Source organism: Vicugna pacos, chromosome 7 (genome assembly GCF_048564905.1).
Source record: "Vicugna pacos chromosome 7, VicPac4, whole genome shotgun sequence".
NCBI lineage: Eukaryota > Metazoa > Chordata > Mammalia > Artiodactyla > Camelidae > Vicugna > Vicugna pacos.
In genome coordinates, this window is record NC_132993.1 from 41,838,111 (window position 1) to 41,857,042 (window position 18,932).

An 18,932-nucleotide genomic window follows, 5' to 3' on the forward strand; every position below is an offset into this window, starting at 1 on the left:
TTTATTTGAGGGCATATTTATTTTATTTCTATTCATGCTTAGTGTCTGAAAGCTAAGAGTTTGTAAATGTGGAATGGAATAAACATAATAAAAGAACCTTAGTGTAAATTGGAAACTGTAACAAACAAGTTTGTCTTGAGTGTCTGCATCATTCTGTAGCAGAAAACAAGGACTATAAACCTGTTCTGTATCACCTGCCTCCCAAACTGCTTCTGCCATGTGCCTCGTCTTTCTTGCAAAGCTGCACTTGTTAGAAGCCTGCAATGGGGAAGATGTTTGTTTGTGGGGGGGGTCACTCACCTTTACGTCTGATTAATCATTAATTTTATTGTTTCCACCCCAACATCCCTCTTCTCCTTCCCCTCCCCTTCTCACTATCTGTCCTATGAGCCTACATCATCTCTCACCTGAAGGGCTAGTCTCCTCATTCGCCTCCTTGCCTCAGTATCATTTCCTTCTAAATCAGCCCCCTCTTTACATATTAAGTCATCTTTCTATAATATGAATCTGAGCATATCACTACCCTGCTTAAAACCCTCGAGGATATATGCAGAATAGGCAAGCCTGTAGAGACAGAAAGCAGATTAGTGATTGCCAGGGACTGGCAGGGAGAGAGGAATGGAGAGTGATTGTTAATGGGTAAGGGTTCCCTTTGGGGTGATGAAAACGTTCTACAACTAGACAGGGGTGATGGTTGCACAACTTTGTGAATGTATTGAATGCTACTGCATTGTTCACTGTGAAAAGGTTAGAATGGTAATTTTATGTTATGTGTATTTTAACACACACACACACACACACACACACACACACACAAATCCTGTAGGGAAAGTCCATGCATCCCAGCAGCACGTCATATGGGGTTTACCTGTTCCACTGTCCATTCTGCTTTCCCTCTAATGCTTCATAATGGGAACCCCTTTCAGAAGGCTGCCCGGGCTGTGCAGTTTCATGCCCCACTGCTTTTGAACCGACAGTTTCCTCTGGCTTTAGTGCATCCCTCCCCCCAGTCCCAGCCACCATTGTCTGTGCAGTGATCTGTTCCTCCCAAACCCCCATGAAGTCTCCCCGGACACATCTGTGTCACACATCCATTGTGTATTTCCCTCTATATTTTGTCATTTCAAAAGGCACAACTGGGAAAGCTTTATTGCCAGGTCCATGTTTCTAGTTCCAGGGAGAATTATATTGTTTTCTAAAAAATAAAGTAGAACAAAGCTTTAAAGTGTTTTGTATAATGCTTTTAAAATTCATGACACAGTTGTGAACCTCAGAACATCTAGGATACATGAGTTGAGGGGTTTCAAGTCTAGTGTGGAAGTACCCAAAATATATATTCTTTCTGGGGATGAGATCATTCTATCCAGGGAGCCTTGAGATTAATCTTGTCACATTTAAATATGGAATCACGACCCCATCACATTTTGTTACACACCTCTAAAAACTCTGGAATGGTTTGTGTCCTTGATTTGTGAGTGCTGAGTGGCTTGGCTGTGAACAACAGAGTGGCTTATTTTTCGGCACTCGTAAATTTATTTTTGAGGTTAACATTGGTAAAATACTGTATGGGAAACTGCTAGAGAACATACTTGGAGAATTTGCATGTGAAAAAGACTTTGTTCCTATGTGAGCTTTTCGTTGCAACCTTAATGATACCATTTAGGGTGTCATTTGGTCCTTACATATGGCACCTCAGAACTGGACCGGGGTCAGTTAGGTCGCTGAGAATAGGAATTATGACACTCAAGCACTGTCGTCTCTTCTTCACCACTTGATTATCATGGACGTAGAAGGTGAGTGTGAGTTTGTGTGTGTGTGTGTTAGAACGGATGATCAGGAAGATATTTATTAAGGTGAGGTTATGAGTAAATGTTAAACAGATTTCTTGTTATATCCTCCCTTGATGTAAATAGAGAATTGCCTGGTTTGTCACAAAATATAAAGTTCTTCTAAACGGTGGTTCTCAAAGAGTCGTCTTCAGACCAACAGCATCAGCATTACCTTGCAATTGCTAGAAATGCAAATTCTTAGACCCTGCTCCAGACCTTCAGAATTGGAAGGTATAAGGGCGGGGACCCCGCTAGTCTGCTTTAACAAGCTCCGGTGTTTTTATGGATGTTTTGAGTTTGAGAACCACTGTTTTAAACAACTCACTTAAACCTAGATTGTTGATGCTAATGTAGGGACACAATGTTCCAGGTTAGTTGATTGATACAAGCATTTTGAGCCTGGATTTTGAACAGGAATAACTATTCGAAGAATAATGACAAGGCTAATATTTCTTGAGTCCCATCCTAGGCCAAGCACTGTGCTAAGTGTTCCATGGATGTTATTCCATTAAGTCCTCACGTAACTCACAACTATCCCAGGAAGTAATATTTCGTTCTCTATTGTGCAGTTAAGGAAACTGAAACTCAGACAGGCTAAGTGACTTGCCCAAGGTCACACAGTCTTGCTCCTGCACTTTGACTCCCGAGCACAGGCCATCAAGCACTATGCTGTCCCTCCATTAGCGGCAGCTCTGGTCCCAGAGACAGGATAACCTTTAGCTCTTGGGTAGTCAGTTTATTACTGTTCTGGATGATTGCTGCTGAACTCATTTCCAGCTGAAGCAGCTGGGTTTTGTCATTAACATGACTGCGTTGTGTCCTCAGCTGAGCTGAAGTCGCACAGAAATCACTCATCAGATTCCTGCTAAGGCTGGGGAACTGGATGGGAAGCTACAGGAAGAGAATTCTAGCCTGAGATAGTGGCAAAAGTTTATTCGTCCAGTCACACGCAGGGGCTCTTGTCACAGATATGTTTACTTTCAGCCTGTGACAAAAAGTGGGACATGGGTTCCCAGATGCAAGCTTGAACACAGATGGTAAATGGGCTCCACTCTCATTGCACAAGGCCTAGATGATGGCTGATGGGGGCAGAGGGGTAGCATGAGGCAGATGTTTCCAGTGGTGCATGAGGGGAGGTCCAATCTCACATCCCTTACCGGCCTCAGAGGGCTGCTGAGAGGTGGGTGAAATGTTCCGTGACTAAGCTGTAAAGTTCCCCTCAAAGTAAGGGACTATTATGTAAGTACTAGAATTCGGTAAGTAAAATTCATCCAATAATGTTGATCCATTTATGTGCAGCCAGGCTGGAAGATGGTATATAATCAACGCACTATGCAAATATATTTGTTTTTCCTTTGTGCTTCAGTTCCCTTCAGATTGAAGCAGGTAACACAAAGCCAGCCTCTTATAAAGGGTCTTGTCAGTGTGGTCTTTAATTGCTGATTGTGATTCAGCAGCTGGAAGTCACTGACTGTGATTCCTTTACTGCGTGTGTCCACTCGTTCCACCCACTACCAACTCCTGTCCATCCTCCACATGTGCAGCAGGACCTCTCAGGCCACAGGGGTCTCTCCTGCAAGAGCCTCTCAACACTCAGTGTCCGTTATTTCCCTTCTTGAATCATGAAGGCCTGCCCTTGTCCTCTCCTTGGGACTTTTGCTGAAACCAGAGGCTTTCCAAGTGCAGAGATCAGTTCCCTTTGCTGGGTAGACCCTTGTCGACCCCTGGGTGGGTCTGAACTCACCTCAACTGTTTCAAGGATGCTTTGTACACCTGAGAGGTGACACAGGGGTCCATTATTATCCAAACTTTGGTGAGTTTACACTTAAGACTAGTGGAGTCCACCAGATGTCAGTTTTACTTAAAATTGGGGAGGAAGTGTGCTGATATCCCCATTTTACTTTGAAATGTGTCAAAAAGATAAATGGATTAATAGATGGATAGTGAGATCCATTTGTAAGAAAACAAGTAAAGTGAGTGTTAATGAGAATATCTAAATGGTGCTTATATGAAATTCTTTCAAATGTGCTGTGTGTTTGAAAATGTTTCATAATAAAATGTTGGGAAAGATAGAATTTTCTACCTCTTTGCTCTAAAAAAAATGACCTTTTAAAATTTCAGGTGTCAGGGATTTCATTTTTGTTGTTGTTTTAATTTTTTGGAGAGTCAAAATATCTCTTTTATTAGTGGTAAAGCCTAAGACAGAAGGCATAGCTTAGTTTGAGGGCCAAGTGGACCTGCTGACTGAAGGGCGGAATTAGGTGGGTTCCTCTACCCAGTTGCAGGCAGAGCTGGCCTGGGTGGGTCTCGCCTTCTCAGGGCTTTAACCAGGTAAGAATCACCGCACAGCCTAAAGGAGCTGTCTGCTCCCTTCCTAGAGGAAAAAGACAAGGAAGACTTTTCCAGTTTTATACACGTGAAAGATGAATACAACTTTGTGTGAAATTAAATAACTACATAATTTTAAAACTGTCTTACCTTAAGGTGCTAGTTCAATCAGCATATCCAAAGATACAGATTGAGAGACTATGTTCTTTATTTCATGTAAGCTTTAAGAATACTTTAATCCGAATTAAAAATTTCCATTTATTTGGAATATCCAATTCTCCAAGTTTTGATTTTTCTTTTTTCCTTCTTTCAGGTAATTGTTCGAGGTGGAGGACACATTTTACCCTATGACCAGCCTTTGAGATCTTTTGACATGATTAATCGGTTCGTTTTTGAAAGAGGATGGGATCCTTACTGATGGATAATCTCCTTTCCTAAAAGAGAACTTCAGGGATTTTAATCTTTGAAAAGAAAAATTTCAGAACAGACAGTGTCACATAAATAAAATTATCTTTTTAAATCTGCAAAATATTTCTCAGCAATAAAAATTATCCTTGAAACAAATGAGTGTCTGTTTGGGGGGAGAGCTGGTCCACTACAAAATTAACTTTAAGAAGTGCTGTGCATGAGTAAGAATTACCTTTTAACTTAAAGGATGGAAAGGATGGATTGTGACACCAGTTGAGATAGAACTGGATACATGAATGGGATGTTGGGGCTTTGAACAGGAATTTTAAATTCCTTCAAATATGATGTGAAAAGTGTAATAAATGAATACAGCTGTAACTACATCTCGTTCTGTAAATAACAGAAGAGCTTATCATACTATGCATCTGAAGGTGTTTGCTAAACATTGGATAAGAACATCTGAATTATCATTGCAAAGGAATGGGTGATGTTGGCATAGTGGTGGGGAAGAGACTTTAGAATGTAGGAAGTCTTAGCAAGAAAGGTAGCTTGGAATTCTTTGAAGTGGAAATCTTATACATAAAAGAAATGAAGTACCAATTGATAAGTAGGTGTCATTCAGAGAACATACTGAAAATTTGCCTTTTCTTTCTTTGTCGTTTTTATTTATTTTTTTAGTTTGTCAGTTCATTTCAAGTGTACACATTTATCAAACAGCCTGCAGGCCACATTAATTATAAGCAATTCTTAATTTGGGTTTTAAATTCTGTACCTCGTTTAGCCAAATAAAGAATAACCTAAGTTTGCAAAATTGTTGGAATAGCAAAAAAAATTTGAGATCATCTTGCATCAAAATATATACATTTATGAATATGCATACATTAGTAATTTTACCACTAAAATATCACATCTCAGCACATCTTTCTTATTCATGCATCATGTACTCATATCTCTGAAATTCTACAAGACATTTGGCTTTTCCCGCATCATTTCCCCCTCATATTACCCATCCCTGAACTGGCTCACTGGGGAACTAAATTTAAAGTCAAAAGCCTGTTCTCTCTGCAGATATTTTATTGAGTTCTTTTAATGTCTCATTTTGTGCCTGATTTCATTCAGGGTTGAGGTCTTCCTTTTTTCTTTTTTTTAATACATATTACTCATTGTGCCATATCCTTTAAGACCTCAAATCAAACGTTCTGATCAAAAGCAAATTTTAATTATTGCAGAGAATAAACTGGGGGAAGTGTGCAAAAAGTTTTGCACATAGCCCCACCTGCAAGTTAAATTAGTTGCATTTGGTCCCAACACTATGTAGTGGAAAGGGCACTAACTGTGGCTGGGGGACCTGAGATTTAGTCCCAGGTGTGTCACACATGCAGTGGATGTTTTTGGAGTAAGTCACCTCACTGTACTAGCCTCCCAGAGTCCCAACGAAGGTAGCCAGGAGAGCCTTCTGAGGTTCCTTCCAGCTCCTGTGTCACTGTTGTAGTGACTACTTCCCCAGAGAACCATGAGATGATATAGTCAAGCTTCATTATTTGTGGATTCCCTATTTGCACCACCTGCTGATTAAATACAATTGATTTGTAAGCCCCAAATCAGTACTTGCTATCTTTTGTGGTCATTCACAAACATGCATGGAGTGGCGAAAAATTTGAGTCACCCAATGGGCCCATTCTCAGCTGAGGTCAAAAGAGGCAACACTGCCTTCTTGTTTCAGCTCTCCTACTGTAAACAAGGGTCCTTCTGGCAGGCTATTTAGCGCCACATCTTTTGCATCTCTGTGCTTCTTGTTGGTGATTTTGCTGTTTCAAAAGGGCTCCCAAGTGTAGTACTGAAGTGCCGTCCAGTGTTCTTGAGCACAGGAAGGCTATGACGTGCCCTACGGAGAAAAGATGTATGTTAGGTAAGCTTCATTCAGGCGTGAGTTATATGCTGTTAGCTATGAGTTCAGTATCACTGAAGCAACAATGTATGTTAAATAAGTTTTCTTTAGCACACGTAAAACAAGGTTATGTATGGATTGGCTGACAAAAATGTCGTGAACAGAGGCCAGTAGGAACCAAATCCTGGAGCAGTGGTTCAGAATTCACCAATTTAGTGTTTAGGGAGACATTAAAGAAAATACCTACAGTGAACAAAGAGAATGGACTGTTTTGTGGGACACTTGCCATAGGGATCAACGCAGAATCACAGCTTGGTAACTAGAAGTGGTGGAGGTTGTCATTCTTATCATCTCCCTGCGCCCAGCACTAGGCCAGTGAGGTGTGTCGGGGACAACTTTCCAGGCCTTCCCAGAGCAGCCCTAGCCAAGCCCGTTGAGGAGACAGTCCTGTGGAGACTGAATCTGGTAGGTATTTTACTTTAAAAGAAGGCAGGGAAGGGTAGTTCAGAGACAAAAGAAAAGCGAGTTTTTTGTATTTAACTGGAAAGAGTCCTTTGGGTAGACACTCTTCATGGAAGGTACACACCCTCCATGAGATGCTCTCATTAAGGTCCATTAAGGTGCCCTCTCTTGGTCCAGAGGAAAGACACAGCACCAGAATCTCAGAGAAAGAACTGTCCTTTGGGTCATTTTGCTATGGAAGCACAGCCCAGTGGAAAGGCCCCATGGCCTCAATCTGCTCAGTGGAAGAGGATGTCTGGGTTCCCTGGACAGCCTGACAGCGGAGAGGAGACGGTGCAAAAGTTTGAGAAAAGGGGGGGGCTTGTAGAGGTAAATGAGGGAGACTGGCCACACGCTGGCTGAGACCAGGGAAATTTAGAATTCTGCAGAATCTGGAACTAGGAGCAATGTTAGCCCTGCCCTCTCCACCCCGACTATGCAGAAAGTAGGGCAGGGGGAGGCTTGCTGAAGGCTGTCGCCACACTGTGCGGGGAGGTGGGGAGTGAGTTGATTTAAGCTTTGGGTTGCAACTGTAAAGAGGCAGAAAAGCACTTGTGTTGTAATGGAGTCTATCCGGAGTCCCCCGGAGTACATCTGGAAGGCCCAGCCCTGACCTCTGAGAGGTCGTTCTCACATGGGAACCCTTCCCTGCGGGTTCATTTCAGCTGTAGATACCTAATTCTGTGAAATCAAGAAGTAATAATAACAGCTATTCTTTTTAAGCCCCTAAAATGCACCAAGACATTACCAGGTAGATGGTTTTCCCATTTCACAGAGGAAGTCATGGAACTTCATCAATACATAGAGACATGCTGGAGTTTCCACAGCCAGTGGCAGAGTCAGTCCAGATTCAGACCCAAGTGTCTCTCCTTAAACTCCATCCTCTTTCCATGGAGGAGGAAGAGGATGCCTCCTGATCCTGAAGCTCTTTCTCACCTGATGACATCACCAGGTAAGTATCAGGTGACCTCATCTGGGGTTAGGGTGTGTACCAGCATTAAAAATGCGCTTTAACTGTACAGCACAGGGAACTCTATTCAATATCTTGTAATAACCTATAATGAAAAAGAATATATACAATAACTGAATCACTGTGCTGCACACTAGAAACTAACACAACATTGTCAATCAGCTATACTTCAATTTAAAAAAAATTATAAAAAATAAAATAATTTTTTAAATGTGCTTTATTTTGAATGTTATATAAACCAGATTCTTGGAAACTAGATGTGGTATCTGCTCCACCCAAGAGGAACTAGTGTAAATTTGAATTGTGATTCTCTGGAAAGTACTAAGAGCTTTCATTGAATTATTTATTTATGTGAAGTTCTTCAGCCATCTTTTCTCATGCCACTAAAGACAAGATAGAGGAGGCCAAAAACCAAGGATAGATCCTGGGACAAGCTGCTTGACTTGAGCCTTGATTTATTTCGGAAAGCCTGACATTCCCTTCCTTTCTTCTTGTGAATGACAATACCCCTCCTCTTACTGCTGAGGACATAAGGGCCATGGCTACGTCGATCTTCATGCTATTTAAGCCCCTATTTCTAAGCTCAGAAACCATTTGATTCTTCATGCTGAGCCTGTGAGGGGTCCCTCTCTGGTCCAGGGAGCTGGGACTAGCTGCAAAGATGAGTGATGGAGGCCAGTTCAACTCCACCATCACACAGGAAGTCTGTACCTTGGAATAAAATACAGCTACCTGCACAGATGTGTTTACTTTTTCTTACATACTGTAATGATTATTGCTATTATAATTCAGAAGATTCTAAAAAACGTTCAGAAAACAAACCCGAGAGTGATTGATTTTGTTGCCTCTAAGATACCAAGTTAAGAACTGAAAGCAGGCCGTTGTGATTTATATCTGCTTGACCTCCAGGAAAGACATCTGTTCGATCATTTTAAAAGGGTTTTTGGCAACTTCAGGAGTGTGATGTGGGCTGTCCGTATTCCCCCGGGCTCTGCAATTGAGTAGAAGAGGCCAGGTTTGTGGTTGCTGTTCAGATGGACTTAACAGGAAAATTCGTTGCATCTAGCCAGATCTTTTGGGTCCATATTAATCTTTTTCTGAAGTCATTAATTTGCAAATTGTTCATTGCAAAAGTTAAGTAAAAAACATCCCCTCCCCAATCCCACACCATAGCCAGTGGTGACCACTGATAACTCATCCCAGATGAAGGGAGGGTGGGCTGCCTTGAATTCAGTACCAGCAAGATTACACTCAGTTAGGGGAGACAATGACCTCCCCCACCAAAAAAACCACAAAAAACAAAAAACAAACAAACAAAAAACAACAGCGTACGGTTACTAGAAAAAAAGGAAGCCTGGATGCTGGGCAGCAAGGAGCCAAAGAATGTCCACCATATGCAGAAGTCAAAGCTCAATAGAAAGATTAAAGCTAGCCTCTACATTTTGACATACAGTGGGATTAGAGATCAGTAATTTTTCTAATTTCTCGTTGAATATTTATAATCAAAATTCATGTGTACATCTAGAAAATTTTGCTGATACTTTACATTTTCTTACATGAATCAAAGTGGAGAAGAAGTAAGTGTCGAAGAGAACTGAGGAGGGGAGGAGGGAATGTTGCATGAAGAGAACAGGAAAACCCGGATACTCGCATCAGCACAATGAACAGAAATCCCTCTGGATCCCTGGCCCAGTCATGGCCATCACAGGACGTGCCATAGTAAACCTCCCCTGTGACAGGACGTCTTTTGGGTGCTAAAGATACAGAGACAATTTTGGCCCACTCCCCTGCCCGAGACCCTCTGGAGGAAGGTGAGGGACCACTGCACAAATAATTACAGTCCCAGAGCGCTAAGTTCTTTCGTGGAGGACGGTACAAAGCGCTTTGAGAGCAGAGACTAGAGAGTGATGAATGACTCCTGGGGAGAAGTTTTCCAAACTGCGGGGTAGGTAGGAGGAAGGCTGGAGACTTTCCAGAGGCAAACAGTAGTACCGACCAAGACTTAAAGCACGCGCACCTGTGTGCTGGGGACGTGAGGCTCTGAGAGCCCCGTGTCTGCCTTTTCTCCTCTCACTTTTATCCTCCCACCTCTGCCAGTTCCATTATTTCACTGCAAAATCTGAATCCTCAAAGGGCTACTCTAAACTAACGTAACGGGAAAAGCAGGACTGATTCCCATATTCAACTGATTTGAATCCACCTCTGACAACCGTGCTTTCATTTTCCCATCTTGTCTCTGCAGAGTCAGGGAAAGACCCAGCAGGCTGTCTCCTCGTAGGTCCTTCCGTCAAGTGGCTTTGGCGGCATGTGAGATGGCATTTCTTTATTAAAATCCACACACACAGTACAGTGACATATTGGGACAGGCCTGCCTTTTACCAATTTCCCATCTCCCCTGGGAAGAAAAACATCCTGTAAGGAGGTCATTTTGAAATGGTCTGATAGTGTGACTCATTGGAGGGAAATGCTAAAGGCTTTGGGGTAAAAATAAACAAAAGTGGAAAATATGTTGATTCTATCAAAAAAAAAAAAAAGGCTCGGAGTGGTGCTGCACTGGAAGATTGAAGCTGATCTTAGGCAGGTTGGGCGGAATAGGGGAGAGGGATTTAGTTCAGTCAGTGAGGCAGTTTGTCCAGGGTGAAATTCCACCAGCATGTATTTGCTGGGGTAGGGCCATGGACAGGGAAAAGGGACCTCTAGCAAGACATGGCTTCCTCAAAAGAGCTCCTTCTGCCCCTGAAAAATCTTAACATTCGTTCGGCTAGAACCTAAGAATAGGTCTTTAACAGTTCTAGTTTCTTATGTATTTAAAAATGTAATTCTCTTTTGACTTTTTTTTTTTTTGGAGTATAGTCAGTTTACTATGTGTCAGTTTCTGGTGTACAGCATGTTTCAGTCATACATATACATACATATATTCATTTGCATATTCTTTTTCATTACAGGTAACTACAAGATACTGGATGCAGTTCCCTGTGCTATGCAGTATAAACTTGTCCATCTATTTTATATACAGCAGTTAGTGTATTATGTATACTTTTGGCTTCTTACGTAAACCAAAGTCCATGTAGTTTTGCTTCCTTACACACAACTCTAATCTGTCTACTCACTCTGTTTCCCAAGGGCTGCCGAGCTCTTTTAAGTTTGTGTCAGAACAGCCTGGCCTTGAAGGCCAGTCACAAACGGATTCCACCTACTTTTGGGGTTGTCTTTTCCTGCTGCTCAAATACAACAAATCGGATGAGGTTATCAGCCCTCACCTATACACCAGCTTTATCTTCTCTTTGTTCATGATGAAATAAAACACCCCCAGCCTTCCAGGCTCACTCAAAAGTGCAAAATGCTTCAAACCTTCCTCTTATCTTGGTTTCTCTCTTCCCACCTCCACCTCAACAGAATCACTGTCTTCTCTGCATTATCTGTCTGCCTCCAGTTAACACATATTTCTGTCTTGTGTCAGAGTTGTTTGAAGTTTCCCTTTTTCCTCCCCATTTGAACAGGCAGCAGACTCCACTTCCCTTGCTTCAGGGAGGTAAGGGGCAGGATGAGAAGCAGATCCTGGCTTTTGCCTTCTAACAGCCAGAGGCCCAAGGGGAGGACAGAGTTTGAGAAAAGGTTCGTGGCTTGGAAAAACAAGGGAGAGACACCAGACTAAAAGGAAATTCCCCCATTAGGGGTAGGAGCAGGTTTTGCGGGTTCTGCTTCCTGGCTGGGGCCATGTTGGGGCAATACCCGGGAGAGGAGGAGCTTCTGGGTGAAGCATCTGGGGGCTGATGCCACAGGCAATGACGTTTTCAGTCTTGCCCAGAAGCAGCAGGTGGCCACGAGGTGTGAAGGGACCATGGGGACAGACAATCTGAGGAGCTGATTAGCAGAGGGACCTTCCCCAAAGCCCTTGTCCCTGCATAAGACTCCTGAAACCTTAACACAACTTCCCCCACCAGGCCCCAGGGATGGGTGGGGGAAAGGAGCAGAGCAATAACTGAGATGAAATTTCCTACTGGCCCAGCAGGATAAGGGTGCAGAATTCTAAAATTATTGTAGAAAACAGAGAGACCATCTTTCTTATCAGCTGAATTTGTCAGTTGATACTCATTCTTGGCACATTTAAATACACATATCACAACTTCTCCCTTGAGGAAGATGACCTGACTTCAATTCAACAATATTTACTGAGTGCCCAGTATGTGACAGGCACTGTTCTAGGTGGACAGAGACAGAGCAATGAGCAAGGCCAGAAGACCCCTCCTCAAAGGCATTACATTTTGGTGGGAGGTCAGTGTTCAAATGCACACATACCTATAGAGATACATGTCAACAAATGCCACAAAGAAAATCAAACCACTAGGGGGAACTGAGCGTGGCAGGAGGTGAGGGCATGTTTACATGGGGGGAGCGGTGGGAAAGGTCACCCTCACGTGCTGACCTCCGAGCAGGGCCTGAAGGAAGGGCAGGAGGGAGTCTCACTCATATTCAAGAGAGCACACAACTAACACTGCAAAACCAGCGAGGGGTGCAGGCTCCTCAAAGGAATAAAGGCTCAGGATCTGATCCAGGAGGAGGGCCAGTGCCATCTGAGTCACGGGAGATGGCCGACCAAGGTAAAGACCTGGGGCTTGCTCAGCTGTGCCTCCCCCACAGGGCGCCAAACACACAGTATGCACTCAGGAAGTGTTGATTGAATACAGGGGGGCCCAAGCATCAAGTATCGCTGTTTATGCCACATCGAGGAGTCACAGATAACACATAAAAACAAGAATAAATACACAGGACATAAAAATCATCCATAAGCTCATAACCCAGATATAACCACGTTTAAACTTTTGATACTAGTCCTTCTAGTCTTTTATGATTTGTAGATCCTACCTTTTCACATTTGTCCTGTTTTCTTCAGTTAATCCAATTGCAATTTTTAATAACACCCTTTAACTCACTTAAGATACTTCAGTGGTACTTAAGGGTCTAACTGGGTTCAGAAAGTTAGACAATGTGGTCACAAGGTGATTGACTCTTTAAGGGCCACAGGAGGTGCTCAGCAGCCACTGAACTTTAGAAGGAGGGGGATTCATGGGCCACCAAACCTGTGGACTGAGGCAGAGTGATAGCGCGCCGGCCCACATGGCCTGTGCAGACCCCCAGCTGCAGGATGCCCGGGGCTCTCTAACACAGGGAATGCCCGGCTTCACGGGCCATGGTCACTAGCAAGATGGTGCCTGTGAATTCCTCCCCTGTCCATTTGGCCTTGAGGCATTAGAACATCTCCTAGAGAGTCACTTTGCTCCTCTTAGGGCTCTGCTTTTACCTCTAGTAACTGCCCCTACCTGTTCCTAACTCTCTCTCCGGATGAATGACTCAGCTTGATTCAGTGTCTACAACTTGAGGGCTCCCACAAGAGCCAGACCATTTTGTAACACAAGAAAAATGTTGCTCAAACCAAGGCAAGCCACCTAAGAGAACAACTATACGTTAGAAAACAGAAAACATGTTTATTTTCAATGTCCAGGATTATAAACTCTTCAACTATGAAAATAAACATGTGACTGGGTTTAAAAAAAAATCAGAAAGGACTTAATAGAAATCAGGCAGCAAACCTAAGCTCTTCTCTGATGAGCCTCCTACCCTCCCATCTGCTCTGGGGACGGCTCTTTGGGGCTCTGTAGGGCCTGTGCCTGGGTGTCCTCTTAGCCCCGGAGAAATATAATTGGTGTGTTTATGGCCAAAAGGGAAGACTCCACTAAGTGTTTTTGGAGTAAATGCAGATTTTACAGGTGAACCAGCATTGCTACAGCCTAAAGATGGTGCTGGCTGGTTGTAGAAGCTATTTTTTTTGCCCAAGAGCAACAAATTAATTTATTCAAGACTTGCGTTACTGAAAGAAAAACAAAACTAAGGCAGGACAAAATTAATGAGAAATTTAAGGAAAGAAAAATCACAACCACCAACAAACAGCCCTCAGTTTGGCCGAGGGGATGAAAGCCAGATGGAGGAGGGAGCCCAGGTGACCAGCTGAGCAGGCTGTGTCAGCCAGCAGTCCAAAACCTGCAAGGCACTTGAAGAATCAGAGAAGTGCTACCTTTCTTCCTCTTTCTCTTCCCCCCGCTTCCCTCCTTTCCCATTTCCTTCCTCCTTCCCTAGAGCAACAGGGATGTTCCCCCACTGGAGTTCTTCCAAATGAGGAGGAGGCATAGTAAGATGGGACTGGGTACCAAGACTGAGGAGCGGGGTGGACGAAACAGAGCAAAGCATCTAGGATTTTAGTCATGTCACTCTCCCAAACTCTAGATTTCAGAATAAGACTCCCATCCCAGAGATAATAAAAGGTACAGTCAGCTGCTCTAAGGCTGTCCACTGTCAATTCCTGGTGGGTTGTTAGATGCTTTGAGATTAACCAGACCTGCACGTATCCTCAGTCTAATTCTATCATGTGGCTTCTAATGCCATCATATGTAGCCCCTGGCAACAAAGCCATTTTCCAATTGCTAATATCCTCTCCCTTCAGCACGCATCCTGCCAGAATCATTTACAGCTCCACATCTGAATCTCCCCAGAAAAGAGATTTTTTTTTTCCTTTGGCAAGACCGTTTCCGGAAAACAACCGTTTCCACGGGACAAATGAATATAAAAGTTCTGTTCATGATGATCAGCACAATAGTGAAGAAATTAGGGGATCTTGGTATTACATAAAGGAAAAGTAGGTCGCAGAAGTTCTTTGTGTAGTATTTTTAAATTTGTGGCTCTTACCACATTTGCGCCTTCACCCATTTGGTGAAGAACACTAGTTTGCTCAGCATAACTCTGTTAACGTTTTAATTCACTCCAGAAGCCCCTACAAGAAGCTGCATGAGATCTATAAAGTTGGGGACTTCAGTCTATTGTGTTGGACCCTTTATTCATAGCTTCTGGCAGAGTACCCGGCACTCACAAGTGTTCATTAATATTTATTTGAATGAACTGAGGCATTTTTTAATGGGAAACTGGAAGTCTAGCCATCTTTGGAATTTTGTGGTGTTCTGTGTGAAATGAAGTGTTTATCTATCTTGGGGTTAAGAAGGAAAATTATGATCTAGTTTTACTCTAAGGAAGCAACTAGACTCTTAAAATAGATTCTTATCTTACTTACCTTAAATCTGCAAGCTACCACTAGGTATTTAGAAAGTCAACCCTTTCTTCCATTACAAATACAAATTCCATTCTGTGTCATAGCAGCACTCCTGTGCCACTTACAGGCTAAACCCTGCCGGCAGTAATGAACAGATTGCTCGCCCTGTGCTACGCCTAACAAGATTCTGGACTCAGGCAGAAGGAATACACTTCACATTACATATGCTACAATGAGACTTTCTCAGTTCTCTTCACCTTTGGATAAACAAATGTAGAGTGTATAATTCTGAAAATGCCCCATATTGTTTTGTTTTTAATCATTCTTAGTTGTTTGATTCAGTGGTTGAGGATGTAAGAAAATACACAGTTTCCACCTCTGCTTTTTACTGTTAAAAAAAAAAAAGGTGATTTAATAGAACTCTAAAAACTGTTGGCCAAATCCCAGATGAAGCTTTGCAGTGATTCTTAAGTGACTTTCTAAAAGTCTCCCTTATTTATAATGAAATTATAAACTAAAATCCAGACTGCTTGTAGAATCTTTTCCCAGAGAGAAAAGTCTGTTCCAAATTTGCTGACAGCTAAAGAGAAAACCAGTGGTGCTCCCAGCAGTAAAACTGGGCTGGGATGAAAGAGGCAGAACTGAATCCTTCAACTGAAATTCAGATGGAAACCTGAGAGTTTTCTGGGGTTTCTTTGAACCTGAGCATAGGGAATATGTACCAGCAAGAGGTAAAACCAATTTGTGATGATGTCAGACCTGGTGCTTCTAACAGTGCCTTGCTCTGCTTCACAACTTGATGTGGAAGTCAGTGAAAAGAAAAGCATATGCCTTAAGAGATCTCCAGTGCGCCCTGGAGGATTTGGGGATGGAATTTCCATGTTCCTCCTGTTTCGATAGTTTTAAAACCAATTACCATGAAATGTGGATGGGATCCAGTTGTGGACTTAACCTGTGAATGTGGCTATCTGGAAAGTGAGCACATCAATGGACCATTTATCTCAGAAAACTGCTGTTTAATCTATTACGTGTTCAGTATAAACTATTGTTAACTATAGTAGATGTGATCATAAATAATTGTTCTGTGTGACTATTACTGAAAAACAAAAAATAAAAAATTTTCCTTTTCATGTCTTCTCATTTTCTTTTTCACTCTTTGGAACAATAATTCATGCATATCTTCTAGGATTCAGCCCCACAAACAGCGAATGTGACTTAACAGCTTTTAAGCTTCTGAAAGTTAAGTGGCTTTGGCTATTGATTTCTTACTGCATTAGCTGGCTTATTAGAAATGTATTTTGTTCATGTGACTGACAATGAGGTTGACAGTACAATAGCCTTACACCAAAAGCAGCTTTGGTTTTTGCCTTTAATTAGAATTTTCACACCCTAGCAGCTTGGACTTGCCAAGGTTTCGCGCTTTAAAGGGATTATGCTGAAGATTATAAACGTGGAATCCACGTGGAAAAAGGCTCGATATCCATCTTAGGAACTGCAGCCCCATATCCCTACTGGCCAAGTTGCTTGTGAATGTTTGAGGATTCCTGTCACACTGTGAGTTGCTGTGAAAGTGCAGAGCAGCTAAGGAAAAATCCTCCAAGGAAAAGGCTGATTGGGAGTCGGCATGGCAACTGTAAACAGGACCCAGCCTTTCCCATTTTAGAGAATTCAAACAAGTCTATGAGCTGGAAGTAGAACGCCAGAACAATCTGAATACCTAAAAGATGAGAAGATAGCAAAAGTGCTGTTTAATTAATTAAAGAAGATATGATCAGAAAACAGAATGGAAGGCTGGTGTTAGCAAATAGCTAAAGAGGCCTTCATTCTTTAGTCCAGCGGAAACAGATATCAGATGGCGGAGACCGGGCCTGAGGCCGCCTCAGGGGCAGAGGGCATTGTGCTGGGCCGGGCAGCACTCCAGCCCCGAGGTAGACCAAGGCGACTGGATGCACAGGCTGAATACGAGCTCTGCCCACAAATCAATTAAAATATTTCATAATTAAGGGAAAATGCTTTCTAAGGAGCACTGCCTCCATGAAAGGGATTTGGAATAAGATCAACAATACAATTAACTGGACCTCGATTTGAGCCACTACACTATGGAGTGTCACTGGCTGTGTCATCAGCTTGTTCTTCAAAAGAAAATCTGAGCCTTATTCCCATAAAGGAATGTAGGACTCTTCCCTGACTGCCAATCAAATGACACATTCAGATAACATTTATCATAGAGGGAAGAGGTACTACTAAAGATCCCTGCATGAGAACTTCCAAACTGAGGAAGAGACAAACTTTGCCAAAGCCTTGACAATACTTTCCTAAAATAGAAATGTCCATATTAACTTTACTGATTAAAAGAGAAGATTGAAAGCAACTCAAATAGCCATTATCTGGGTCTTATATAAATATGGTGTATTCATTTTTTTTTAAACTAGAGAATAAGGAAGCTCACTTTGTGCTGGTACAGAAAGGTCTCTGTATCACTCAGTGTCCAAACAGGAGAGTAGAAACCACTGTACTTATTTCAAGCAGGGAAGGGTGCAGTGTAGAATTGGTTAAAAACTGCTGGAAGGGCTGAGGAGCAGAGAAAGAAGGCGGCTGTTATCTAAAGACTAGAAGCTGCCACTGTCCCTTGGCAGGATCTTGTGAATGGATACTCACTGCTGCTGTTGCTGAAACCACTCTCAGGCTTCTGGAGCTCGTAACACGGCCGTCAAGCCCAGGTGCATGTTTTTGCTGCTGCCAGTAGCACGGGAAATGATTCACCTCTTCCTTCCACACTGGAACCTACCACCTATGCCTTCCATTGGAAGAAACTAACATGAAATTGGCTGGATAAGTGAGTCTGGAAAAGGGGATGGAGAGCGTTTAGAAGGATGAATTTGGACCTAATAGCCAAGAGACACAATCTGGTACCTCCAGTCTTTTGCTACTCAGACCCAGATGTATCATTCAGTCCACACTGTTTCTGTCCAACATCATACTTCCACCTAACAGAATGCAACAATATTTCTCATAGAAATGAGTGCAGGCTCACTCTGTCCCCCAAAGGCGGGGAACACAGAGTGGGACCATTCTGAGGAGGCAGCCTCACCCACTGTATTCACCACTGAGTAATGTCAATCTCTTTTCATTTAGTCACCATAGCACCTTGGATATTCTGTAACCTAAAGACTAAATTGTAAAGTTAACCACCAACAACATAACAAGCAAAGAAGAAAATACACAGTTCTTATTTTGGTAACTGGTAACAAAACTAGATGATTAATAATAACGAGAACTGAATAACAACTGTTAATGAGTTTCTTCCAGTGTCTATTCCAAGTTCCATTTGCCTTTAACAACACCTCAGTTGTTCGGGGTTCCCTCCTGGAAGGATGATTTAAAACTTCACTTCCAAAGGGTCTGAATTTTCAGTAGTCTTACAGGTTGCAAAACTATTCTTTCCATAATGGAAAGAATTCAGTGTAATAAACTTGCTACCAGGTGGCTGGCTGGTCCCTCTGGGAGAATGATGCCACATCAGGGCTAAACATTGGTTTCTGCTATGAGTAGGTTAGGCATTCAGCAGTGACAGTACCCAGATCAGCCTTGGTGAGAAGAAGTCCATCTTGTTGAGCCCACGCATAGCTTCCATTCCTGCCACAATGGCCACATTCTACATGAGCCTATCAAGCAAGCCTCGAGATGGCTGGGAACGGGGCTGATTGACATCCACAGAATGGGCCATCCCATCCAACTGATTGCTGAGAGCCTCATCAGTGGATGCCCATGGTGAGCAGATAGAGAGATTCATTGGCAAGCCTCTTCTTCAGACTCTCTTGTCACCAATATACCAATCAAACCACTAGTCACCCATTAATTGGTATAAACCCCTACCTCTAGCCATCTCTCCATCCAGTCAAAGTGAAC

The 18,932-nt window shown here is 42.7% G+C and overlaps 1 protein-coding gene and 1 long non-coding RNA gene across 12 annotated transcripts in view; one reads left to right on the forward strand and one right to left on the reverse strand.

Moving 5' to 3' along the window:
- The window catches only part of CPVL (carboxypeptidase vitellogenic like), a 111,376-nt gene extending 106,433 nt beyond the window's left edge, over positions 1–4,943 (forward strand). For all 9 annotated transcript variants that reach the window (XM_015237290.3, XM_072964755.1, XM_015237291.3 and 6 more), the window contains one exon: positions 4,471–4,943. In XM_015237290.3, the coding sequence (XP_015092776.2) occupies positions 4,471–4,575 (105 nt within the window). In that variant the 3' untranslated portion in view covers positions 4,576–4,943. The remainder of the gene's footprint in view (positions 1–4,470) is intronic.
- A 267-nt stretch (positions 4,944–5,210) lies between these two features.
- LOC140697394 (uncharacterized) overlaps positions 5,211–18,932 on the reverse strand; it is a 37,798-nt gene continuing 24,076 nt past the window's right edge. For all 3 annotated transcript variants that reach the window (XR_012074387.1, XR_012074388.1, XR_012074389.1), the window contains exons 4-5: positions 17,682–17,865; positions 5,211–6,450 (exon numbers count right to left, since the gene is read on the reverse strand). This is a non-coding gene — a long non-coding RNA (uncharacterized lncRNA). The remainder of the gene's footprint in view (positions 6,451–17,681; positions 17,866–18,932) is intronic.